This window comes from Strix aluco, chromosome 7, assembly GCF_031877795.1.
Source record: "Strix aluco isolate bStrAlu1 chromosome 7, bStrAlu1.hap1, whole genome shotgun sequence".
In the NCBI taxonomy this organism is placed as follows: Eukaryota; Metazoa; Chordata; class Aves; order Strigiformes; family Strigidae; genus Strix; species Strix aluco.
Genome location: NC_133937.1, coordinates 17,482,925 through 17,509,898, shown reverse-complemented (window position 1 = coordinate 17,509,898; position 26,974 = coordinate 17,482,925). Strand labels below are relative to the sequence as shown.

Below are 26,974 nucleotides of genomic sequence, written 5' to 3'. Positions count from 1 at the left end.
AATTAAATGCAAAAAAATGTTTGCTCAGTCATATTTTCTGTATCTGTAGTCTGATTTTCTGGGAAGGTGGGCAAATAATGTGACAGGACTGGAGTAATTTTCAAATAGAGAAGTATGGAAAATACTCAGTAGAAAATTAAAACTTAGAGTATTCAAGCATCTTGAATAGCAGTGCAAATTGAAGGCCCTACTGAAACTTGCTACTCCCACAATACGGTATCATAGAAAACAGTGTCTTAACAGAGAAGTTTTCTCTCGGGTTATAAGATCTGGGAGTAAAAGACTAACACTACTCTCCCTGGTTACAATAGTGGGCCTGCTATTAAAAGTGGGTTTCTGAGGTGTGAGCTCACGAGTTCATTAGAAACAGGAACTTAATGTAAGTATTATTTGGCTCTAAAAAGCTAATAGTTAAGGGTATTCCCCCGCATTTTGAATTTGAAGAAAGTACTCATTCAGACTGTAATAATACTAGGCACTTATATAGCTCATTGTATTGAAAGTGTTCCACAGTAAATTATTATTACCCAAACTAAGTTAAGTGAAAATGTCTTTGTTTAGAGTTCAGTAACTGTCCACATTTCAACTATATTTCTTAATAGTTATTAGAATTATCATAGGTCCTGACCCTCATTTATTTGTGTATTCAGAAACGAAGTCATTCAACAGTCTTTATATAATGAAAATTAAAAGTCCAAGCAATAACATTAATGTTCTTTTAAATAATTAATTTTAATGTGTGGAAGTGTGAGCAATAAATGTTTTATTGTAAACCCTGATGTGGTAATTAATCTAAGTGATTAGGACCTAATTGCATGTTCACAGTAAATGTTACATTTGCTGTGAAAGAAGTCTTTTTGGAATTGTGGTTCTGGGGCTAGAGTTGTGAGAAGAGTGATATTTAAAAGGAAATGTTAACATACTTACTTTTAAACTTGGTGGGCCAGAAGAAATTGAAAGAAATACATTCTCTATTATTTTGCCAATTACTTTTTTAGTTCTGAGCATTTTATTTTACTATGCACTTAATTTTATGCAATAGTGGTGCTTATACATTAAATTAAATATATCATAAGGACATGTAGGATGTTTAAAATCACCTACCAAATACATTGGGGAGAGGGAGAGAGTATTTGTTTTATTAATCTTTTACACCTTAATTTCCAAATAGCAAAAGTCCTATTATTCCATAAAACTTGTCATTACTTTAATGCAAATAATGTCACCCTGTGAACAAAGTTTCAGGTGCTCTGCTTGTGCTTTGGGTAGCCCTATTGCACACCAAATGAATTCAGATTTCCACTGAAGCTTTAGAGCTGCTCTGGATTTTTCACTGATATAATTTATGGAGTTTGGATCCTTCTTTTTTTGTTGTGTGGGGTTTTTTTTTCCCCTCAGCAAAATTACATTTTGTAAATACAGTATATGCTTCTGTGGTTCTATGTAGAGCTCTGTTTTGCCCATGGTGAATCTGCTTTGCTTAAACAGACTCAGTTAAAGGGTGAGTTAGCATTTGAATAGTGCAATAAGCTTCAGAAATCTTCTGTATTACCTCTTGATCATTTCTTTTTTTCTCTTCACACCTACCATGCTAATCAGTTTAGTCTTTCTGATGATATGATCTTTATTAGTGAAATAATATGCTCTTTCTTTGGGGCTCTTGAAATATGTTCTAACGATCATGGTAATGACTTTGATTAATATTTAATCCCCATGCTGCTATGTTCTTATAATTTACAAGATCTCAAAGGTAGTTGGGGGGAGGGAAGAAAGATTTCTGCTTAAGTCTTTCAATATGAAAGTGCTTAGGGAAAAACATACCTATGTTTTATTATACCTTATATCTGTTTTCTTACCTGAATTTGAATGAAACTTTTTATAGCATGACCACATTGTTGACAGGGAAATCCGTAAGGTATAGAAGTCATGGCGGAGTTGACTTATTTTTCATGGCATTGGATTCATGCCTGTATTTGTTTATATTAGGTAACAGTTGCATTCCTCTGCATCACCTGGGAATCCTGACACTGAGGGCACAGGTATAGCGGTATATGCTAGTATAGAGCAAGAGGTTGGTGAGGATTTTTCTTTTTCCTTTTTTTGTGAGCAGGGAAACTAATATTTATAAATACAGCAGGGCAAGCCAAAATTAGTTTCGTCCTCCACTCCAAAAGTCACAATATTTGTGTGCATATTCACATAACCAAAAAGTCTCTTGCATGTATACAGCAGAAGAATTTGTATGGTTTTTAGGCCATGGAATATTAAAAACAACATTCTTAAGTAAGTAGTACTGATACGCAAGCTTTGAACACTTCTCCACAAGGCTTTGTACAACCATATCAAATAATCTGCATTTTTACAAGATCTTCTGATGCCCAGTCAGTCAGTGGTGATTATCTACTAACAAACCAATGGTCAGTCATTGTTTCAGCCTTTGAGTGTTCTACCTGTATTTATAATATAAACCATTGTGCTGATATAAGAACATTTAATTAAAAAGATACTCATATTTGTTCTCTTCTTGTTCAAAGCTATTTGAATAATCAAGGAATAGGCTTGTTTTAAATGTTTGCTTATAGAGCTTTCAAACTCAGGATTAACTGTCCAGAGAATTAGAAATTCTTTATGCATTTGTAGTTACATAGATTCTCTCAATTTACTAATATACTGTAAATATTATGTACACACCAAACTTGAATGAATTCAACATATGGTTGATGTTTACATAATTAATGAGATGACAAATTATATTAATGTAACTAGCCGTACACAAAAAAGCAAATGTTGCACAATCATCAAGGGCCTAAATTAACCATACCTTATTCTATACTTCCTGAAATACTTATTTGCCAGGACAGGGACCCTGGGATTGTGCTCAAAATTGTGGAAATTAAGATTGAAAATCAACTATCTCATTGTTCCAAACATCATAAATAATACAGTTAGCAGTTTTTAGCCTTCTGGTTATTGTTTCATTAAACAATAACTGGTATGTCTGAGCCTACTTTCTCGTCTAAACTCAACATTATTCTTGTATTAATAGATGAGTTACCCAAACCTAATTTTGATAAAGAGTTGTTTTAGGAGAATGAAAGGTGAAAGAAACAGTTTCTCTCTTTAATCAACAATTTAACAAATATTTTAAGATTCATTGCTTTCTCAATAAGGATTAAATTGCTTTTCAATGAAGAAAAAGTGTGGCGAAGTGTTTTTGGGATTCTAGGAGAAAAGAAGAAAAGTAGCTTGGTTTCTATCAGTTTGTTGATTTGCAGCTTTTATTTTATTGATGGTAATACCCTGTACTTTATAATACCTTTCAACGCAGAATTTCAGTCATTTCAGTAATGTTAAGTAATTAAACCTCCCACTGATTCTGCCAATGGAGGTGTATTTATCATTATAACTATTTTGCAAGTGGGTAAACAGACACAAAAAAGGTTGAATTATTAATCAAAGTAATAAAACCTCTAGACTCCTGTGTCCCAAATGATGTTTAATAATTCCTCCAATATTTTGTTATAAATTCAGTATAAATAAAAATAGAATCTCACTCCCTGAGCTTAATAAACTCACACAAAGCTGTATGGTGAACTTTAGAGTGAATATAGAGATTTTTTTGCATCCTCACAGAGGGGCAGACTTTAGGGAGCTATGTCAAACCATCATCTTAAGATCTTAATTCATCTTGCCAAAATGAGCTTAACTAACTTTGTAGTTTCTAGGGAAACAGGAGAATTTTTTATTTGGGATGACATTTCCCTGCACCAAAACTAGGTATATTGCTGCTCTTTCACATAAGCATTTACACCTCCACCTCATTGTTAAAGTTCTCATCTACGTGCTCTGTGAGTATACATCTCATAAGTAGTCACACAATTATTTTGTCCTAAATATGGTTTGGAAGAACTTCCTGGAGAGTGCTTAATTTAATCAATAATAATCAGAATTTAAGAAGATTTCCAAATTGTGTAAAATTAAAAAGAAATTGTAATATATACATAAAATAATTATTTTCTTTAACATATAATGTCAAATATTGGAGGTTTTCTGCTACTGTTGTAATCTGATAGATACTAATATGGCAGCAATCAGAGTTCACTTCAGCAACAAAGAAGCTGTTCAAGTCTGAAAGCAATCCTCTCCTTCTGACATGTTGGCACCATCATAGAGAAAAATGTCACGGTCAATATAAGCACATTTACTGACAGTTAGGTTTTTTCCTATGTTACTGAAAACTGTTTGAAACTTGGCTTTTATCAAAAACAGAAACACTGGCCACTCAGAATGATAAAACAATAGTTTACAGCTTAGTCATTTTCCAGTTATAAAGCAATACTTTCATAAAAATAAACAATGCATACAGGAACAAGCTGAAACAATTACTCAGAGAAATTGTTGCATTCTTGCTGTCCTTGCTTCCTGATTTAAAACAACTGTCTCCAGTAGGAACTGGATGAAAAGCAGCGGGTTTTGTTTCATTAAGTAACCACTTGCTGATCAGTACAAGATAAAATATAGTTCCAAAATGCAATTGATACTGTGTAGGTACTTTCTAAGTTCCTAAATGACCTATTACATGAAGAACAGGTACATAGATTAAAATAATGTTCATGTATTTCACTAATTTACAGACTGAACATTTCCCAAGTGGGTAGTTATATAGAGCTTTTGTCCTTCCTAGAGAAAGTAAAAAATGACTTAAAGCACAAGCACCTTCATTAATAAGAGTCATGTTGTTTATTTAATTTGTGGGGTTTTGTTAATTATTTCTGGAGGTTTTTTCCACATCATGAGTATTTTAATATTGCTATCATTTGATACTATTCTGTCATATTTTAGTAAGGAAAAATAATTTAACAAATAATTTCAAGCAGGAACAGGTTGCAAGTATAAATGCTCAAAACTCAGAGGAAGAAGTAAGGGTTCACTAAGTCTGCTAACTTGACAGTGTTGCACATTCCAAGTATTGTGCTCAGATATTTCAGTGTTAAAGATAGTTTTTAAATTGATCCCTGCTCTTTTAAACTCATGTAAGTACTAAGACAGATGAAGAGCTTTTGCTCTAACATTCCAAGAAGATTCCTTCTGGTTCTTGTTCTGAAGGAAGATGATTTCATTCCCTTGTCTCACAGGGGGTGGGACGTGGACTGCACCCAATCTGTGCTCCGTGAAGTTCAGAGGCTAGAAGACAAAAGTCTTTCAGTCTCTTCTGATTTTAAGGGCACCTGGAAGCCTTCTGTGACTTCTTCTGTCTAGAGAAGTTACCTAGTGGTTCATTCTCCATCCCAAGAATTGCCATGTGTTGCAGCTTCATGCCTTCCAAGCCCTGATATTTCTGCTAGACTGCAGCAGATGAGACTGATGGCAGAGCAGAGCTGAGGAAAGTCTCTTCGGCCCAAGTGTGCGGCTTGAAGTTCTCTTTGTGTACAGAATATAGGAAACTTAACCAGGTCCAAAAGCTCTGACTTAGTTATGTCTGTTGTTTAACAGAGCAAGTTCTTTTGGCACCTTAGCAGTCTCACTCTTTTACTGGAACTGCCAGCATACTTGAAGTTAGATGATTTCTGTAGGGCTTTACTGAATCACAGTATTTATCAGGACTGTCACTACGTAACTGTCAAACTTTCTATGTGCCTGAAGAATTCCACCCTTTAGATGGATGAGTGTGATGTCGTCATAATTGCGTTTTTATGTAAATGCTTGCTATAAAATAATTTTGGATTAAATGATGTGTTCCTTTCATGTTGGCAGAATATAATTTGTCTGAAATGGCAGCAGACTGTTGTATATGTGTTTCTGAAAGTTAAATATTTTGATTCACACTTGTGATTTATTGATTTTACATTGTTACCAAATGGCATTTCAAAATCAGCTCAGAATACCATGGTTCAAAATCCTGTCACTCATATGATAAAGTTATTTTCATGTAACCTACTCTGCAAATGGGAGTGGCAAGGAAAGAGGAAGAGCTAGAAGGATGAGAGGGCAAAGGCATTTTGGTAGGTAGTAGGCTTGAAAACAATTATTTATTTTCTCTGTATGTTCTTATGCAGGCATCGCTTCTGTGCTATTAAACAATAATAAATCAAAAATTGCAAAGCTGTTTGTTATCATCTCAGCCTGGATTTGTCTAAATGTACACCAGGTCACAGATTTCAGTTTTGGCTTTAAGAAAATACTCACTGGCTTAAAAAAAATAATAACCTTGATTCTCACTGTGCAAGCATTACATGTATGTAATCCAGTCAAATTCAGTGCAAGTACATTATTTCATGGGAACAAATGATGGCAAGACTTCTCAGTTTGGACAGAACACCTTACACAGAATTACTTTCACCAAAGCCAGAGTTGTTCTGGCTTCATGAGGTCCTTCAACACTCTCTGATTTTGTGCTGCTGACACTTTTGACACCCTTAATTTGCTGCCCTCACATCTGCTCTAGCTAGTTAGGTCAGAAGAAACCTTTTGGGTCTGCATGGAATAAAAATGAGAGAGATGACTTGCAAAGGCAAATTGCTCGTGTGTAAAACCACCAAATCCTTCTGGTAATGCTAGTGACTATACAAAAAGACTTGAGTGTAAAAGAGTATCCTATATTCACAGTACCCTGGCATATTTTAAAAGGTGCATCAAAGAATTCCTGAATATTGTAAAAGTGAGATTAATATGATATTCTCTCTTGACTTTTTCTACTGCTGTCATGTGCATCTTAATATTGAATTGTAAAAGCTCTTACGTTACAAGCAAGCTACTGTATCTCCCATAGCCATGTCTCTGCAATACACAAATGTGTTTTTCTTATTGCTTCCTTTTTGTTTCTCTTTCTGCCACAAGGTAAATCTTTTTCTCCACCAAAGGACTATATTTAAACAGAAGGACTGCTTACAGTGCATAAGAAAATTATAATTTTGTTTTGTGTGTATATACATACAAATATGCATATAAATAATTACGTCTATCACCCTGTTTTTCTGGTGTGTATGTATTAGTTCAGTCTTGTTCTCTGGCTTGTGGTACAATGGTACCTTCCTTCTGGCATAGAAAAGAAGCTCATTACATTTTGAGCAGCAGAAAATAGTGGCACATCATGAAGCAGTAGCATCTGGTACACTCAGTCTCTCCATCAGTGCACACCAAAGGAATACTGCATGCTGCTAGTATGTCTGATAAACATTCTAGTTTAATAGGTTTTCTTAGTACAATATTGCTGCCTTTCACTTTGCTTGACTGCACTGTCCAATTATTGTATGTCCTCGTAGGTACAACATTCTTTCACAAAGATAGATACATACATGGTAATTTCATTTCATATGCAACATAACTTTCTCAGGCTGTTGGAATTTCTGTATGTTAACTGTCTCATCCTTTGATTACAGATATTTTCCTCATAGTTGTTTTGAGGGTACAAAGGTTCCCAAAACTCTCAGAAGTAGGCTGAGGTGTGTAGGTGGGTACAGAATATCTTCTGAGGGGCCTCTTAACCTTCTTGTTAGTGGGAATAGAACTTCTTACTAGTGAAATACAACCAGTGATACCAAGATATGCTTATTCTTACACTCAAAGCTGCTAATGTTGGCTAACAGTTGTTAGAGTAGGTAGGAGTAGTTGACTTAGGCATTCCTGTGTGTACATCTGTCTGGACCAAAAGCAGTGGCAGCTGCAAGAGCATGGGGGCTATGGTTCTAAGGAAGCCCTGGGGTGACTTTGTTGTGAATCCCAGTGAGATATAAGAAAACCTGTTTGTTTTAATGGAGTTCATTCCTGTAAAAAATTGTAGCATGCTACAATAGCATGGTCTGTGACTTATCGAGTTGTAATTCAAACTTAGAAAGCTGGATTCCTGTAACTATACTGGCCATAGCTGTAGTTGGAATTCCACTAAAATAGAGACAAACTCAATTTGTATATACTTAAGGAGGGGAGTCTACTTAAGGTTTCTTTAAACCCAAATTTGGTCAGTTCAGATTTTATACATTTTCTTCCTACTTTGTTAATTCCATTGTGTGAATTGTACTGCTAAAGATTTTTTTTTTGCATTGCTATAACTTTTTTTTTGCAAAACAATGTTATTATGCTTGGCAAAGAATTCTCATACACACAATTCTTAATTTCTAAATGTTTTAAAAAACTCTTGGAAGAATGCAATTAAATGGCAGAAGTGATTTTTAGAAACCCAGAAGACAGGGCTGTAGCCTTTGAGAGTTCCTGGCCTTTACTTTGCAGGATCTGAAAAGCAAACTCTCCTATCTGCATCTTGGTACTTTTATGTTGCCTTTCCAAGGAAAAGGGAGTTGGATGCAGGCCTGAGTTAGATCTCATGGGGATAGTGTTCTGTACCCTAAATTACAATCAGATTTCTTTTAGTTCAGATGAAGTTTTCAGCCTAAAATTGGTAAGAAGCCTAATTATTTGACCAGGTTACTATTTACATAGACCACTGTATAGCAATCTGTGATTTATCCACAATTGGCAACGTTAGCCATGAAAGGTTTTTATTTTGTGTTTGGAACACTTTTTAAAAAATCAAACTCTGTTCATTAAATGAAAAACTAAAAGATGGTAGAGATTGCTATGGAGACGAGATGTTATATAAACTGTTCATTTTAATTCTTCAGAATGTCAAAATAGCAGAGAAGCTTGGATGTTTACAAGCTTCCAGTCGTTTAAGGTACTGAGTAACTCCACAAGAGGCAAAGCATTCTTGCGCCCTTTGGACTTTTATTGTCATGTAGCAAATTGTACCCAGATTTTGAAATCAATCATGTATTTGTTAGACTGGAGAGCGTGGAGTAAGGAGGAATAAATAGAAAGACTTTCTAAGTAGTCTTTAATCTATAGACTTTCCATTATATTATTTTTCCAGTGAGTAGAATGCCTAAGATGATCTGTTAACTGAAGTATGCAGGATAAAAATACAGATATTCTGTGATCTGAAGACATACTAATATGGATAAAAACTGGAAAATAAGATGGTTTCACTATTATACCTTTTAGAGTGTCGTGGTGGCAATGTTACAGATAGGACTATGATGGTGTTTTCTTTATCAGACTCCTCTCAAAGTTGTTTGTTACCATGCCTTAGACATTATCTCTGGCCTTAAATTTAACAGTTGCTGCTCTTTCTTGAAAATTACTATTATTCACTGAGTTTTGAGAACAGTTAGTAAAATCGGTTTTAGGATTACAAAAATGAAACATACAAAATCTGTTCAATTAGTGTAAAGACTAAGCCTTTGTCTAATTAGTAGATTAATGAAACTATAGGGGATCTTTACATAACTCCTGGAACACCTCCTGGTTGAGGTAACCATCTGTGCTAAATTCAAAATGGCAGCCTTGAACTGTTCATCATACAGGCTTGAAATTGACATTCACAATTTAGTGGACAAATAGTCATTTCTGCATAAATTCTATTTATTTTGTTTCACAATTGATACTTACTTGAATGTTCATATTCAGAATAAATAACGATACTTTTTGGAGGGGGGGAAATAAAATACATGTGCGGAAACCTGAAAGCCCCTAGGTTTTTCGTGCAAAACAACTACTACAATGACAGCATGCTCAACATATTTATTATAAACAAGGTCATAATTTTTCAGGCAAGGGATTTCATTAATCCCCTAGCTGTGTACATAGCCATTGTACTGGACTTTGGAATTAAGCAGCACAGTCTAATTGACTCTATTACTAAAAAAGGGATGTTTAGAATTATAATATATCACCTTTTAAAATATGAACATTAGTCTTAGCTGCCATGGGAAAGTGGCATGCACTTGGAATGCAGAAGTACTAATTCTACTAATGCAGAGGTAGGGAGTTATATTTAATTTTGGAGGGCTGTGATTCTAGGCATATACAGATTCTTTGTCACCTCTGTAATACCTCAATGGAAAGGCAGTATTTTCCAGAATTTTTTATCTGTGCACATGTATGACAAGGGTGGGTTGGGGAAACCTTCTAGAAGCAGCGTATTTCACGTGGTTCCTAATATGAAAGTAATAACATTTCATGATTTGTTTGGATGCTTGCAGGGATTCTTCCTGACGGTGTCACCAGAAGCAGTATTAAAAGTGGCTGCTCAGGCTTCTGCAAACAACAAGATCTTCAGCTTGAATCTTTCTGCACCATTTATTAGCCAGTTCTACAAAGAGCCTATGATGAAAGTCATGCCTTACGTCGACGTCCTTTTTGGAAATGAGACGGTGAGTCTTACGAAAGTAATTGAAGTATTTCAATCTCTTGCACCTAGCTGTTTGTGCCTAAGAGCCTGCTTCCTGGTTCTCTGTTATTTAGAGAGAGAGAGACTGACCATGTGAAGTGTCACTAGAAAATTAAATCCATGATCACAGGACTGTAATATTTCAGTAGATGCCAAAGATGTCACTTGGCCTGTTAGGGGCTTACAACTTGCTCATTCTAGTGTAGAGACACATGAACAAGTTTCTCTAGGTTAAAAGAGGACCTATCTAATACATTGACTGCTTTGTAATAACTGTGCATGTGCATGATGTACTCACCCAGAAGTTAACTCTCTGCTGGCAAAGAACATGTGAAGGGCTACTGCAGAGCTGCTGAAGTTCTGTAACTTGTTTTCATATCCCTACTGCTGCTATTAATAGCATTTTCTGTGATGAAGATGACTCTTTGGGGAGAAGTGGGGGGAGAAAACTAAGATACAGTTAATTAGTTTAGAAGGTTCTCATTGATTTCATGGTAGATGGACTGGCAGTCCATCTAAGGAAGGCTTATCTTTGCTATGCAACAGTTGGCAAACAAGTTGCATGAAATTCTGCCTGGAAGTCCATGGTAATAGACCAAATTAATTCAGATTTCAGTCATTGTAGTGCTATCACTTTCTGATTTTTTTTCACTTCAGAAAGTGCTCTTAAATATGTATTAGTTTGCTCAGCAGAAAAAGCTTTAAAAAAGCCTTGGAAAGTGTGACACACCTAAATGAAGCGTGGGCTTGTATCTCAAGATAGCTACATTAGTACAGGAAAATAATGGAAAAGTGACTTACTCCTGTCAGTAGTTATTCCCAATTGTGACACAGGGAGTTGCACCAACACAAGTCAGTTTTTACACTATTGTCCATGTGTCCATGTGCCCACATTAGGGGCTAGCATTGTTACAGACCTTTTTTTTTAAAAAAAGGATTTTAAAATGAAGAAAATTGCAATGTTTTTAGATGCAGTAGTATAAGGAAAACTTTTTAACTATAGTTAACTATACAGAAGAAATATTTTCCAGCCGTTTTACTGCTATTGCCAACTCTTACCTTTATTCTGTCATTCACAATACAGTCCTTCACAAAGATGGTACTGAACATTTTGATTTAATAGCAGTATAATCTCAACAAAAAAATTTTGTCAGATTTCACAAATTAAGTAATACCAAGTCCAGTCGATGTTTGGATGGAAGGGCTTCATAGAAACTTCTGGGATTAAACCTTGCTGATCCTTTATTTAAACATTGCCCCATTGACCTGTTAGGAGAATTCAGATCACAGTGGTTCATTAGGTGCTGGTTTTGTATATTTGCACACTTTATAAGCAATAGTCCACTATACTGGCAACATTCCAATTTTAGAAGTTGTATTCAGACTACCTTAATTTCCCCTGCCATTTCAGTTTGCTATGGTATTATTCACCTGCTGTCATAAAATATTGTATAGGACTGTTGTGTGTCTTAAAGTTGAAAGACTCCCTGCATTTTCTGTGTATAATTTCTAAAGCATTTTGTTGTCTTTCAGGGTAAAAGATGCTACATATATACTTCAGAGTACCAGCCTCTTATGATTTGTTATTTATACTAATCAGTTGAAAGCCTGATAATTTCTTAGTCTCTGCTTTCTGCTATATAAACTGGCCATTGCTGCTTTTGAGTTGTTGAAATGCTATTTGCAGTGATTTATTCTCTTGTATTTCTGTGTGACTTGAAACCATGCTCTTGGCATGGTGTACTTCTAGTTTTTAGTAGCTGGTGTATCTTGTGATTGTCAGTATTTCTGCTCTCTGCATATGGTTTATGATAAAGAGTAGTTGCAAAACTCAAGAGAAGCTCATTCTGACATGCTCTGCCTTCTAGTAGCTTCCTTTTTTTTTTTTTTTGTCTCCTATATTCATTTCATCTACAAGTATATTCAGGTTTTTTTGTGTTTATGTATGCCTTGATGGGCAATGAACCACTTCAGCTAGCCAACACCGAATTTTTGCCCATTTACTGTGATTTCTTTTTGCTACATTTTCCATCAGTTTTGCTAGTTAAACACTAAAAGTGCAAGTTAACATATAAGCAAGGTATACTAAGTGGTGTGGTTGTTACTTTATTAGTACAAACAATACTCTTAGACATGATTTTTATTCTTCCCTATATTTATCTTCACTCCACATTATAGACCAATACAATTTTATTGTTAAGTGCAGAGCTGTTTATTTTTTGAGTAATACAAAAACATCCAAGAGCAGCAAAATTCAAAATTGCTGCCATTCCTAAACTAAAAACAATTGGCAAAGTGATTTTAAATTACATCTTCTACTTAAAAATTTACATCTGAATGGAGATTGGTTATTTCAAGTTTCAGCCAGATGGTAATTAAAATGGGCAAGTTATAAACCTCTTGGAATAAATATTCTAGTTTAAAATGTAAATGCCAGCATACCCTTAACTGCAGTGGAGACACTAAATGCTGTGATAACAACTCAGTACATGTATCAGTTTCAGCATTAGCTCAGTGACCACTGGTGGTGTGATCATTTGTTTAAATCCCTTTATAACTAGCCAAACATCTTGTCTTGGATTTTTGATACTTACTAACTGTACTTCATATAATAAATTTAGTGCAGAACATTCAGAATAGGAATAATTATATGTTCATTGCTGCTAACCAATTAGGGCCATTCTGCAGTCATTATCTAGCAATACATGACTGGAGAACTTGATTATTGTCGTTGCTTTTAATTTTTATTAAATTAAGGTTTTTTTAATAGTGTCATTTTGCAAATGGTTCTCAGCAATAATACCTTCCAAGCTACCATAATCACTGGATAATTAACCTGCCAGGATTAAGCACACTCTACTTTGCCTCAGGATGCTTAACTCTCAAATAAGGTCAATTATCTCCTGATGATAACTGCTTTGTCACAAGTTGCTGCTTAATTCGTCTGTAAAAGCTCACCTTAGAATACCTATTTTACAACTCAAAGTAACTTTCAGCAACAGAATGGTCAAAGGAGTGAAAGCTTTTATAATTACATCTCTACACAGAGTTGTGGAATGTTTCCTACACAGCAATTATACTAGGAGCTTCAATTTGCATGTATTTCTTCCCCAGACCTCTTTCCACTTTCCCAGTTAGGGCTAAAGCTTGATGCCTCTGATACACTCAAACCATCAAAGTCAATAATGGACGCAGGAATCTGAACTCAATTTCCAGTCTCTCCAAAAGATGTGAGCTACAATGGCATCTTCTCAGGGAAGGAACTACTTCTGGGGGGAATGGTCTGTGTATTTTGAGATGTGCAGCTGGATAGGAGTTTCTTTTCTATGGAGGCTTCACAACTTAAGGGACACTACAAAGCTTTCACATGATTCATCCCTGTATATGTCAGTCATTCACGACTCAGAGGAATATTAAGATATTGATGTGGTAAAGATCTTCTGGGTTCTCTTCCTACGTGTAGGCAGGACATCACTAAGAAATTTTAGAATTTAGAAACTTTAGAATTACAGACATGCTGAGCTCCTTATCTATTGCTTTACGACAAAAACCATAACCAAACAATATAGCTTCCAGTATACACTGTACAGCAATCAATAAAAGTTGAGGAGGTTATGTAGGAGAGAAATCGTGGATTTTTTCTAAAGCACAAATATAATAAAGAAAACTAAGATAATGATTATTCTTGGAAATTAGATCCTCTTCCTCTCTAGTGTAGAGTCGTTACTTCTAAACACCCAATCTATGAACAAATTAATTACAGGATTGTAAACTGAAGTTCTGCAAAGACAGACACTTCTGCAAGCTCAACGGGAAATTGATGCTGGTGTGACAGTAAATGTGCTGAAAAGAAAGAAGGTTGCATGCAAGACTTCTATGTTTTAAAAAACAATGACAGTAGCTTTAGTGGTGGTTCTGGAGTTTCGAATCCTGAGCTTTAAAAAGATGGGTGCCTTTGTATGCAATAGATATCAAATGGGTCTTGTCATCATTTCATCTTACAATTATACTGAAATGCTACATTGTGCCTCCTTAATTTAAAATATTTTCCAGTGAGGTATCAAGTACTAGCATAAACATCCCTACAAATGTATGTGGTTTGGACACAACCTTCAAGAACCTTTTTTAGCCTTTATAAAGGTGAGTCTCTTTAATGACCTGGAAAATTCTCTTTAATGGCAAGGAAAAACAGTAAATCTAAAACTGATAACAGTGGTTAACATACTCCTGATTTTGAACTTGCAGTCAGTCTACAGTTTTGTGCTTATTTTAACCCGGGGAGTGAATGGAAATGCTGCTAAGTTTTCTGGCATAAAACTGTGTTCAACGCACTAGGATTTACACTTAAGTGACCGTTTCCAAACAAATTGGTCTATTCCCTTTCTGTAACCTATAATGCATGTTTGTAAGCAACTTTCATTCCACATACTTTGATATATTACATTAAGATATGACACTGTGAACAACCTTCAGTCCTGGCTGCAAATTTCCTCTGCCCGATTATCACCTGGGACCAGACTGATACCTGCGGGCTTAGGAATGTGTCCACAGCTCACAAGAATTTTGAATGAGATGTAATCACTTTTGTAATATAAATGATTCTGGTGGTGATTCTTTTTAAACTAGTGTGCATTCATAATGGCATAACTGAATTGATCAGAATTTACACCAGTGTAATTGCTACTGTTTATAGACCTAGCAGATAGTTTTCTATACTACCTGAATGTCCTTTCACACTGGTGAATTGCCTGATTCTGAGGAAACGATTAAGAGGTAAGAGACAGGAGAAAATCAGATGGCAGATGTAATTTGGTGTGTGGAGGAAGGGGAACACTGTTTGACTTTCAATAAATAATGAAAGGGAGACAAACATTTCAGTCTGTTCTTCTGTATCAGATGGGGCCAAGAAGTAAGGAACACAGCAAAGGATGGCTGGTCATGCAATAAATATCAGCAGATTGATGTTTCTGTTTGAAGTATTTTCAAGTAAGCATTTAAAATTATTTTTGAATGTTTGAAATTATTAGTAGAAGGCAAATAGTAGATCATATTTGTAACAGAGTATCTGGAAGAGGCTCATTTTACTGTACTGCTAACTTGCACATATGTTATGTAAAGAGCCCTTAAGAGACCTTGATTCTGTCTTTTTAGCTTACTGGAACTGGTTCATATTGAGGGGTTATTTTCAGTCAGTGGTTGTTTGCAAGCTATCTTCCTTATAAGTAAGATCAATCTTTACGTTCAGCTTCTACATCTTCATTCATTTTGAATTAAGTTTTCAGAAACATTAATCATCTTAAATGAAATTAAGTTGGATGTCAGTGTTTTGCATTTCAATTGATATGCCAGTATTTTCCTTTCCGTTATGCTTTCAGAAGTTCTCAGAAACTTGCCCCACAGGTGAGGGTAATTATCTTCATTTCACAGGCTGAGTGAGAGACTGAGGCTTGCACAGTCCCCTACAGGGAGTCTGCAGTTAACTTAAAAATTGTAGTCAGCTATTCTGACCCAGTTTATTGAATACACATGGGGAAAAAAATTGTGAGGACACATCTCATCTTCTCTTCTGTTTTAACAGGTAGAGGTTTTTAAGGTCAGCTACTGCTGGTATTTGCTTTTCTAAACTGTAGTAAACAGGTAGCAATTTCTTTTTGTAAATCCGACATTTAAGATCTCTGCAAAGTCTTTGGAGGGAGCCTGGGAATTAAAAATTGTAATTCTGAATGGAGAAAAAAATAAATATTATTTTTCTTTTGTATCTTTGTAGAATTTTGACACTTATTTCCTGGTGCAGGTGTTGTGTTTTCAATTATAGGAAAGCTATGACATTGTAATATTACTGCTGAATTCATAGAATTTACTTTCTCAGTATTGGAATATCTAATAAATTGTGACCAGCTGAAAAATTAGAGGGTCTCTAGCACAGGGGAGGTTGATAATGTCAATGGCATGTTGTAAAGATGTGCTGTGGGAAGGATGCTGAAACAGCCCAAGGCTATTTCAGCTGCAGACACTGAATCTGTGTCTCCCTCTCTCTTCTCTCCGCACCGCGCCCCCCCCCCCCCCCCCCCGCCTCCCTTGTGAACTGCAGTGGCTCTCTAAGATAAAATGCTTTTAAATCATTTCCCAACCTTGCAGCCGTCTTTGATAAAAGCCCTGTTATCTGAAATGATATGAATCACCGTGGAGTTAATCATACCTTATACAACAACATATTTTGTTGTGATTCATTCTGTTTCAATTAATCATCTTATTTATCTACATTGTCTCAGCTGCTGCACTGAAATTCATGAGTAATAAGCAAGTAATTATTATAGTATAGTTTACCTAGTACATTATGAATGAAAGGAAAATTGAGAGCCAAGTATTTAAATTTATATTTAGTGCTGCTTTCAGCTAATGTCTAGTTATTTAAGCAATTTAGGAATCCTAACTGAAAAATGGCTTTCCTTTTTCCTGTTACGCAAAACAAGCAGGTATTTAGAAGATAAACTCATACTTTCCAAAAAGCTTCACTTCTTAAAACTAAAAATATTTTCTGGTAGTCTCTCAGAGCACTTAGGGATATTTATCCTTCCTTATGCTATGCCATGTTGAGATACTTTTAAGATAGCGAATAGTGGAGAGAGTGCAGCACAAGACAGAACATGTCCTGTGAGAAGGGAAGGTAGATTTCACTGTATTTCAACAGCTTGTGTTTTGCTGATGATGATTGATAACCCTTTTCACTTTGTAGCGCTTCCCAGAGCATCTCATAACACTTCATAAACATTAAAGTTCCGAATAAACCAATAAGGTGGGTGTGTAGTCTTGTCTCTCTTTTACAGGTGGACAATTGAGAGGTTTTTTGCCCAAGGTCGTACAGCAAGAGCAGAGCCAGGAACAAGTGAAATCAAGTTCTAACTTTTTTCTTCAGTTAGTGTCCTGAAATGTTGTCAGCCACTCGATACATTTAGGACAAAAATCACCTGTCTGGAGGAAAAGACCTGCAGAATTTGGCATTCAGTTTTCAGTGTAATTTTAATATATGTCTTTTTGTTTTGTTGTCCAAGCTAAGGCCAATTCAGTGACTCCACATTTCAAGCCCTATTTGGGTCAGATGTAGACAGTTTCTGATTCAGAGCATTGTTAGATCATGCTAAGGCCTTTTATGTCAACATATACTGGGGATTCTCCCCCTGTTACAGTCCTTACAGTGAATTGTAAGGCTGCAGTGCTATGTTATCCCCATGGATAACATCTAAATGTGAGCTGACGTAGAACTCTCTCACCTGCCCTTATCACACAGTCTCATCTTCCCCCTTTAGTCAGATTTAGCAATTTTATGTCCATAGCAAGAGTGAGTTCTGTGGACTAGGTTACTGTTGAATCACTGAGCTGGTCCAGCTTTCCCAGGCAACACGATCACTAGATCTGATTAGATGAGAGTGTAATACATGGTGGTATGGAAGACTGAAAGCCTGATAACCTCCTTGTTTCATCTGATCTAACTAGTCTATATTGTTAAGGTTTCCCAAGCAATATAGCAAAGAAACACAGCTGGGGACATTGTCTGACAAAGATTTTATTTCTGTTGTATAGTATTTACAGAAATATCCTTTTTAATCCTGACTTATGTTATATATGCAGCCACTCAATACAGTTTTATCTGCATGTATTTAGTTGAATGTTATTATGCATACATAAGTTCAGGTATTAGCTGTAAAGTTCTTGGACAGAGGTTTTTATATAAAAGAGCTTGTATTTGCCTAAGGAGTATGTATTGATGCTTCCTGTGTTCATAAATTTGAGTCTGAATAAAGGGTACTTGAAAGAGAAGAAAAGGAAGGATAGTCAACGAGCCAGTAATAAGTCCATGATGATGTTCAAAACCCTGTGATCATGTATTATAGAGAGGTCTGGAGGCTGCTCTAAACTAAATTTTTCAAGAAAATATGCAATACAATATAATAAATGTAGAGACTAAAAATAGATGTGTATTTCAGCCTGTATGAGTGCAAATGTTTTAGTAATTGTTTCAGTACTGAAGCTGCTTAAGAAAAATGCATACAAAATGCAAACGTGTAGTTGTACAAAGGTAAGTTGAAACTGCATTAGAACAGCTTTTGATTTTTGTTTTTAAAACTGTTGTATAAGGAAATAGTCTTGAAAATATGGTTTGGGGGGTTTGGAATAGAATTGGCAATATCTTTATTACATTAACCTCTTTTTCTATACTATTACATAGCACTATTTTTTCAAAACTACAGTTTTAACCTTGTTTTCTTTCTCATGTTATCTTTATCTATGAGGACCTTTCTTCACCCAGTTTTTATAGCTCAAATAATATTTTTATTCCTTAAAGAGGGTTTCACATCTGATTACAGATCTGAAGTAGTTCCATTTTTCTGACCTCCTTCAACAAAGAAGAGCAAGACTAGGCATTTGAACCCTCTCTTCTCTCCAACTAGTTATATAATCTTCTGTCACTGGGATTCCTACTGTTTGTAGATTTTATAAGAATAACTGTAACACACTGATGTTTCCTTAAGACTACTGAAAAGATGCCGTGTATAAGTAAACAACACAAAAAGATTTTTCCTTCATGCACTGGCATACACATTGAAGGTATTTAGAACTGACTTCTGCTAAACTGTTATTGATTAAAATCTATATTTTAATTTTTAATTAGAATTTAGAGTTAAGACATTAGAATTGATAATACTGAGCATTTTCATTGATCAAATTTACTAATTATACAATTAGAATATAATTTGTCCCTCATACAAATGGCATTAAAAGGAAAGTTAAACGTACACTATATTATGAAGCATATTCAATGGGTCATAAATATATGTAGGGGTTGCAAAAATATTTTATTAATTTCTAATAATATTTCAAAGAGTTGTCAAAAAGTTAGGAATGGAGCTTGGAAAAGGAGTAGAAAAAAATATGGTTTCAGCATACCTAAAATACCTGAAAGATACATAAAAGAATCCGTGGTTTTCCCCGAGGTATTAATTGATCTCTAAAACCTTGCCTTATTTATAAACGTAAACCACCCCATTTACAACAGCCTTTGGGTGATCATTTTGCAGCCACATGAAAGTGTGTCCCTAAGCTATATTTTGAGGTTTAGTGGTCATATTCTGACTTACAATATCATTTGTTTAAATATTAATCTCCCAGGGAAGCAACGTGGAGAATTTGCTTTGCTACAGGTTTTTGTTCCAAGTTAACAGAACTCACGTCTCCTAGTCATGACACTTTTTTAATTCTCCACTAAACCTTTACTTTAGTAGAAGTACTGCCAACACATAAGTGATAAGTGTCAATGTCAAAATGTTGCCTGTTAAGTCCTCAGACCCTCATTTGACATGCTAGATTCCATGTCAAAACCAGCAACATAGGCAGTCATGTTAGGGAAACATGCATGAGTCAGTTTGCTTTCCATGCTGAAGTAGTTTCCAGGTGAAGAAGCTTTCCTCCAAAGGAAAGAATTGTAACAGTCTAATGGCTGGGATGGTAGAAACTTTGAAACATATAAATCTGTCTGTTTCTTGGTTATGTTTCTAGCTGTGTAGAGGGGAACCCCCTACTCTGAATCTGAAATTCAACAAACAATTGTATTCATCATCCTCAAGTTATTTCATTTGGAGGCAGCAGTTTCATGTGCAGAAAGTTTCTTCTTCCCAACTGCAGCCAAGGAGAAGGACTTCCTCAGCACCCTTACAAAGGAAGTGGCCATCAGCATCTGCTTCTTGGACCTGGCTGGTTCTCTCGCTCCGTATGGCCACGGACTGTCCTTGTCAATAAGCAAAAAACCTTTAGCATTTGAGAAACTCACTTGAAAGCAATGGGAAAGTGGTACACGTTCCAATGGGAGACCGTTAGTATCCCCAAGTAATCTGTCCTTAGTGATTCTTTTCAAGCTGTCCTGCTGTTGTCAAGGTACAGACAGCTCTGCTTGTTGAATAGGCTTATTGAGGATGTCCCAAATATTTCTGAAGTTAGGAGTTTTATTTTAAAATTTTCTGATGCTGAAGATTGATGGATCTTGATTCAGGGGCAACTAATTTTTATTGAGAAATTTGGCTTCTTCATCTTGATATTATTGTCCTTTGAGTCTAAGCCAGTCTGCAGGTGCCAGTCAACAGGATGCTTATTTCTTGTTCCCTGTAGCTGTCCTTCTGAAGGATACTGGTTTTGTAATTGAGAGGCCAAGTTATTAGCTGTATCTTTGATTCCTGGCAGGTAAAGGACCTCACAGAATTAGATCCTCTTCAGGATCTCTTTTAACAAAGTGTGTTTCTGCTCTGGAATTCCTCTGAGAGATTAGCGCATTTTTATCTTGTCTAGTCAGACTGTTGACCTCTCCAGGTTGTGCCACATTCTTTCTTTTTAAAAGAACTGGAATTTTCATGAGAAATGAAGTTGTAGCCATAAATTGTATTGTTGGGGCTATTCTGATTATTCTGAAAGGAGGACCTTGTTGCAACTGGAAGAATACCTGATATTTCATGGAATTGCAGGTATCTTTCACCATCAGTTCATCTGATGTTTTTTCATAACTTTTTTTGAAACATGTATGACCTTTATGGATGGGCAGTCAGATGGTCTTAACACGCACAATATTTAATATATATGTCGTTTTAGAGCAGCTATGATTAATGTGTCTTTTTGGAGTTTCTTCTCATTGGAATTTCTACTAGACCAGTAGATACATCTGTGAGTGGTCTTGGACACATACCAGTTTCAGATAAATGGATCAGTCAATTTAAATTCTGCACATATATTTGCCAAACACTATGCATTTGATTTGAACATCAAAGTAAATGCCAGTTTTGGATGGAGCTACATCTTGGTATATGTGAATTACGATAATGAGTCAAACTACTGAATCTAACTGCTCAAAAAAGAACACTCATCATCTGGAACCAGATTCATTTCTTCTGGAATCTAAACTAGTGAAAAGAACTGACGAAGTACGTAGCCGTATGCTGACCAATTGTAGCCCATCTCTGAACATGCATTATCTGAGAAGTAGGTGGACACACGTATGAGTATTCTAAAGGGTAGCACTGGTGGGAGGTGGACCCATCATTTAGAGTACACCATGGAAACCTTAAGTTTCAGGAGTCTATATTAACTCTACTTGCAGATGAGTTTCTTTCATATTTCAGACAAGAACTTTGTGTCCCAGGATGAGTGGTGCATGTATATATTTCGGGTAGAGTAACCTAAAATTGATATCTAAGTGTTTAGTGTGTCAACATCATCTTCAGCTGTGTTCTTGGGATAATTTTTAAGGTGGCATGGAAGTGACAGTGTAAGTCATCCCAAAGTTATCTTATCATTTATGGTAAAAATATTAAGTATTTTAGGGGGGGTCTTCCTTGTAACAGACTTTATTCAAAACATACCTATTAATTTTGCACCTCTTCCATTGGAATTATTTTTTAGGAAGTTAAATGTCAATTATCTCTTTTTAACCAATCTTCACCTCTACTATTCTTAAATAAGCGTTTCTCTTTCTTGTTATTTGGAACTTAAAAGTACACTGTATAGAATACTGCAGCATAAAGTAACAGAAGTTGGTTACTCTGGAGGGCATTTGGATAGATCTAAAGTGAGAGAAGAATATGTAATATGTTAACGAGGAATGTTATCACATCAGGGAGATGCTTAATTCAGGAATAAATCATGCAGACATTCCTTCTTGTGGCTGTTCAAGGTAACAATTTTTAGAATAGTAACAAAACACAAGGCAAACCCCCTAATTCTTCCTATTAAAAATCTATACGTTCAATGATACAGCAATGATTTTGAGTGTTATGTGGATGGGGAGAATTGGATAATTAGACAATATGGCTATCCACAGTTAATATACTTTAACTTATTTTTCAGGATAAAAGCCAACTCTTTGATGAGAGTTTAAAGGAAATGGGAGCGTTCTGTAAACTTTCAGTTTCCTTCAGTTTTCTTTGTTACAGTTTTCCAAAGCCTGGGTCCTGGACTAGATAGATTGCTGATCTGATCCATTATGGCCAGTCCTGTGGTCCTTGAACAAAGATATTTCTTTCAAGAAAAGATTAGCCAGATAATTAGAACTATCTCATTTTACAATTTATAGAACATGTGGAAAGTTTTCTAATGATTTTTTTTTTTTAATTAGAATTGAACAACTGTTTTCACTGCTGCTGTTTTGTTCATCTGTTAAGAAGACCTCTTGCAATAAATCCTTGTTCAGGATAATGAGTAAGAAAAATTATACTTCATGTAGATAAAATTCCCAAAAGTAGATTTGAAATATATCCAACTCATCCTGCAAACTGTTTGAAATGTAACTAATCTTGTCTATACTAATCTGTCCAAACCATGTTACTAATTTAAATCAAGATCATAACAAGTTATGATGCTTACCTTTTCATAACATTTCCTTAACTACTTTTTTTTTTAGCTTGTGTATTTCTTGCATACCATGAAACATGTCATATACAGAATATGTGATGGATTGGCATGTTAAAATGGTTTTGTGGATCCTTTTCTAAGGCAACTTGCATTACGAGCTTGCAAACTGACCATCTGAGTAATATGTCCATCCCAAGACAGCTTTTCTAAGAAACCATCATGTGTTCTTTCTTCTTGCCTATCTCCTACCCTTATTATTACAGCAGTTAACTTTATAGAAGGTGTTTGGAGTACTATACACAGTACAAAACAGAGTAAGAGGTATGTCCTGTCCTGAGAAACTTAACATTTTAAAGAGAGATAACAAACAAAAGACTGAAGAAATAATGACTAGGGAGAGGTGAAATGTCGTAACAATGATCATACACTTTCTCAGTGCCATTACAAAAAAATGTAGCTAAGGTTTTTGCCCTGTAATCTCATATATCAATCTTTAAAAGAAGTGCAATCAATGGAAAAGAAAGAAGGAATGATGGGTTATGCCAAGTCTAGATATACAAGTCCCTTCACTATAGATTTTTTTAGTAATTCTTTTGCATTTTTTTTGTTTTCAGTCTTAAATATCATGAAGAATTAAAGCAGTTCATGATCAGTTAAAATTTTAAATATTTAAGAAAGCAGTATTTAAGATTAACTGTTCTTCATTTACTGACCGTTACTTGGAATCAAAAAAATCTTGTATTTTTGTAAGCATAGTAAGCTACACTGTTTTTCTTTAAACTTTAGGGTATGAATTATATTCCTATAATGACAGCTGCAGGGTGGAATGTTTTAACACACTGGAGTGAGATATATCTTGGACACATTCTTGGTATCTTAAGTTCAACATGCTCCATATGGTGCCACTGAGCCAGTGATTTTGAAGAAAACAGTCAAAGACTGCTGAAACAGCGTAAAATACAAATTAGTCTTTGCTATATAAGTACGAAATTCACTGTCAATCTTTTCAGCTTTCTGCATGAATACTTACAGCAACTTTTAATAGTAGTCCCCATGTTTTAAAACAACTGTTGAATTCTAGCAGAACAGAGTAAAAGATTGTGGGCTAAGAATGCGGACTCATTATTGACTGTATTATGCCTGAGTCTTATGCAGGAGAGCAAAGTGAAAGGAGGTTGGGCTTCCCTGTATTGTTACATTAATCTTTAACATGGCAGCAGGGATTGTGTGTTGCAAGATTTGTGAGAAGTAGGTTGCTCTTTGTTAACTTGGTCCTCTGTCAGCACAAAAGAGCCATGAAAGAGCTGTGTCACAGGGAGGTGTATTCTCAGTCCTGCTATTGAGAATAGTAATGACAGGGTACCTTGTAGAAAACTGTGTAATAACCATTGTTATGACTTAAATATTTTAGTGTTTGTGGTACTGGATTAGCTGAGAATCATGTTTTTAGGACATTGGACTTTTTTCATGTATGTATTTGTTCACACTATCATGACAGGTAGGAGTTAATGTATGAGTAACTTGCTTGTCTTTTATCTTAATGTGATTGGATTTTTTTCAATATAAACTTAATCCTGAGTTTCCTGAGTTTATATTCATTCTTAAGGATTTCAGAGTTCTTACAGCATACTTGCAGTCCTTAATACTGAAGTTATTGGTTCATACCCTGATTTTAACTCTATATTGACCTGATGGAAGTTTTAGTCCTGGATGATGGTGATGATGATTATTGTTGTTACGGCTTTTTTAAAGTGTCCAAACAAGAAACACAAGGATTACACAGCCATGCAAAAATTCTGTCTCTTTAAAGGACCAACCTTACATCATTTTGTATTGATGTTGACTCTTAAGAATGGATTTACAAGTATAACAGAGCATAAGAAAAACAGCCACAGTGCACCAACCTGTTAACCTATACTTGTATACCTTCTCTATCACAGAGCAGCATAATGAAATGAGAGCGTTACTGATGAACCAGACCCTTAAGGTGGTGATTTGCAGAGTTACATTAATGTGAAGTTGCACATTACAGCCTGAGCTGATCTAGGAATTTACTGCCAGAGGAAGGTGGAGATCTTGCTCCCTGTTCTCCCCCTTTTCAGACTTGTAGCTTCTGTCGCAGGTTCCCTCTGTGCAGTGCAGCTAAGGCAGCAGAGACATGGGAGATGTTTTAAAGAAAAGGCCCAAGGAGGTGTGGCCACATGATTTTTAAACAGGGATGTAATTTGAGACAGTCAATCTAAAAGTAAGAAACCAAAACACAGTCCTTGAGCTTCTCCCCCACTGCTAAATTGTTACAATCTATAAAATCATTAGACAATGACTGACAGGCAACTCACATTTTAGTAATCCCATATTAGAGCTACCTGCACTGCTGTAGTCCCTCTAGAAATAATTAGATAAAACAATCATCAACAGTTTGTTTAAATGTCCATCTTTAAATACAGCCTGAATGTCAAATTTCAACTGATAATTACTTATGACATGTTTATTAAGTCCTTTGGGACTTAATGCCAATGCTGGTATCTGTGGTAAAGGACCTAGTTGCCAACCAATGGATTCATAACTGAAGTTCTTGTATGCTCTTGGAAAGTACATTCAAAGCATGCAAGGTCTTGATACAATATTTCCTTATAATAAACAGAGGTCAAATCTCTGCTTTAAGTGAAAAACAGAACTTAATATTGGCGTTAGAGACCTGACCAGAACATCAGTGATACATTAAGGTAGATGCTTTCTCCTCGTATACAAAATATAATTACCACCGTTTTTTTCCTCTGGCAGCAGCTGGATTCTCTAGTTTAAAAAGGGATCTGCTGATGTTCATCGAGTCACTGGACATACATTGGTATATGTTCTATGAAAGACTTACTCTGCCGTACCTCCCGCATCAGTGATAACTGTGTAGGCCTTCCAGTCTCCATGGCCATTCTAATCCATTTGATATGATGATATAATGCAGCTGTCACAAAACACTATCCCCTTTCTTTCAGAAACATAAGACTTCCAAGCCATACACGTAATCTAACCCAAGGAAACGATCCCAAGGGATCCACTTGACCTATCAATCAGTGCCTGCCTTCATTTTGTGCCATGGGTAGACTGGTCCCTTCAGTTACCTGCTCAGCAGGATTACAGTCCCTGTGTAAATTGGAAGACAACTGTGCCTTCCTTGTCTGAGTATCAGTTCATCATCACTGTGTGTGAGAAGCTTGTGTTAAGCTATGTGTTAAGCTTGCACTTAACTGTTCCAAAACAAGTTTGTGTATGAAAGACCTCACAATTGTGTTACATTGCTCATCTGGGACAAAAGGGGGACCTCCTTAAGCCAAACATTCTTTATGATGAAGAGCAGAGCATGAAAGGAGACCAAAACCTCTTTCTGCACATCACTGCTATTTGCTAAAGGAGGCAGGGTTCAGCCTGTTCTTTTCTAATTTCACATCTCAGCCGTTTGTGGGTTATTTGAGGAAAGGAGGAGACAAAGAATAAGGGGAAGACTTGCGAGGATCAAATGGAGCTCTCTACCTGAAAATGGCTCTGTATTTCCCAGAGAGAGAGAAATTTCCTTAGCCTTTCAAACTTTCCACAATGGCTCAACCTTACCTCAGTACATCAAGGCCTGGGAATAGTTTTCTTCATGCAGGCCAGAAGCATGTTCATACTTTGCTACTTACAGGCCAATAAATTACTTCTCCAAAAAGTTCCTTTTTTGATAAATCAATCTGCTCGTGTGTTTGCACTATATTATGTAAGAGGAGCCTTGTCATCTTATTGAAATAATAGGACATTGTGACATACCAAGTTTTTCTGGCTAGATTTAACAGTTTTAAAGGAAGCAAATTATTGCAGCTCCAGGGCAGCAGTAACTTACGTAGTGACAACTTATACATGTTTTATGTACCTATTTACTTCAATGTTCACTACAAAAGTATAGTTACCATAGCAATGACCATGTCACCAGATTTCTTTGCTGGTTCTGAAATACAAAATACCCATATGCCACCTGAACTGTGATTATTTTCTGCACAAGTACTGAAAGTATAAGTTGAGAGTGTCACACACTTCTCTAAACAAACAGTAACACATTGATTCACAGAACATTTTATGGTGAAAAGCAGTTGGTGCAAGTGGATCTCAAGTCGCTAGCATCCCTAGTATTGTAAATGCTTTGCCACTAAGCTGAAAGAAAAGCTTCACTGGCTCCTATCAGCAGAGACTCCACTAGTATATACTTAACCTTTAGTCTTCTGTGGAATATTGGTACTTACATACAATATTCCAGGAAAATAATGTGTACTATTCAGGAAGACTTTTTTTCTGGTTTTAAGTGTGAACTCATAAACAAAGCCATCTTTT

General features: G+C 35.7%; 1 protein-coding gene across 5 annotated transcripts in view; it reads left to right on the top strand.

The window, feature by feature from the left end:
* ADK (adenosine kinase) overlaps positions 1-26,974 on the top strand; it is a 290,826-nt gene that overhangs the window by 199,202 nt on the left and 64,650 nt on the right. For all 5 annotated transcript variants that reach the window (XM_074830614.1, XM_074830613.1, XM_074830615.1 and 2 more), the window contains one exon: positions 10,038-10,208. In XM_074830614.1, coding sequence (XP_074686715.1) covers positions 10,038-10,208 — 171 coding nt within the window. The remainder of the gene's footprint in view (positions 1-10,037; positions 10,209-26,974) is intronic.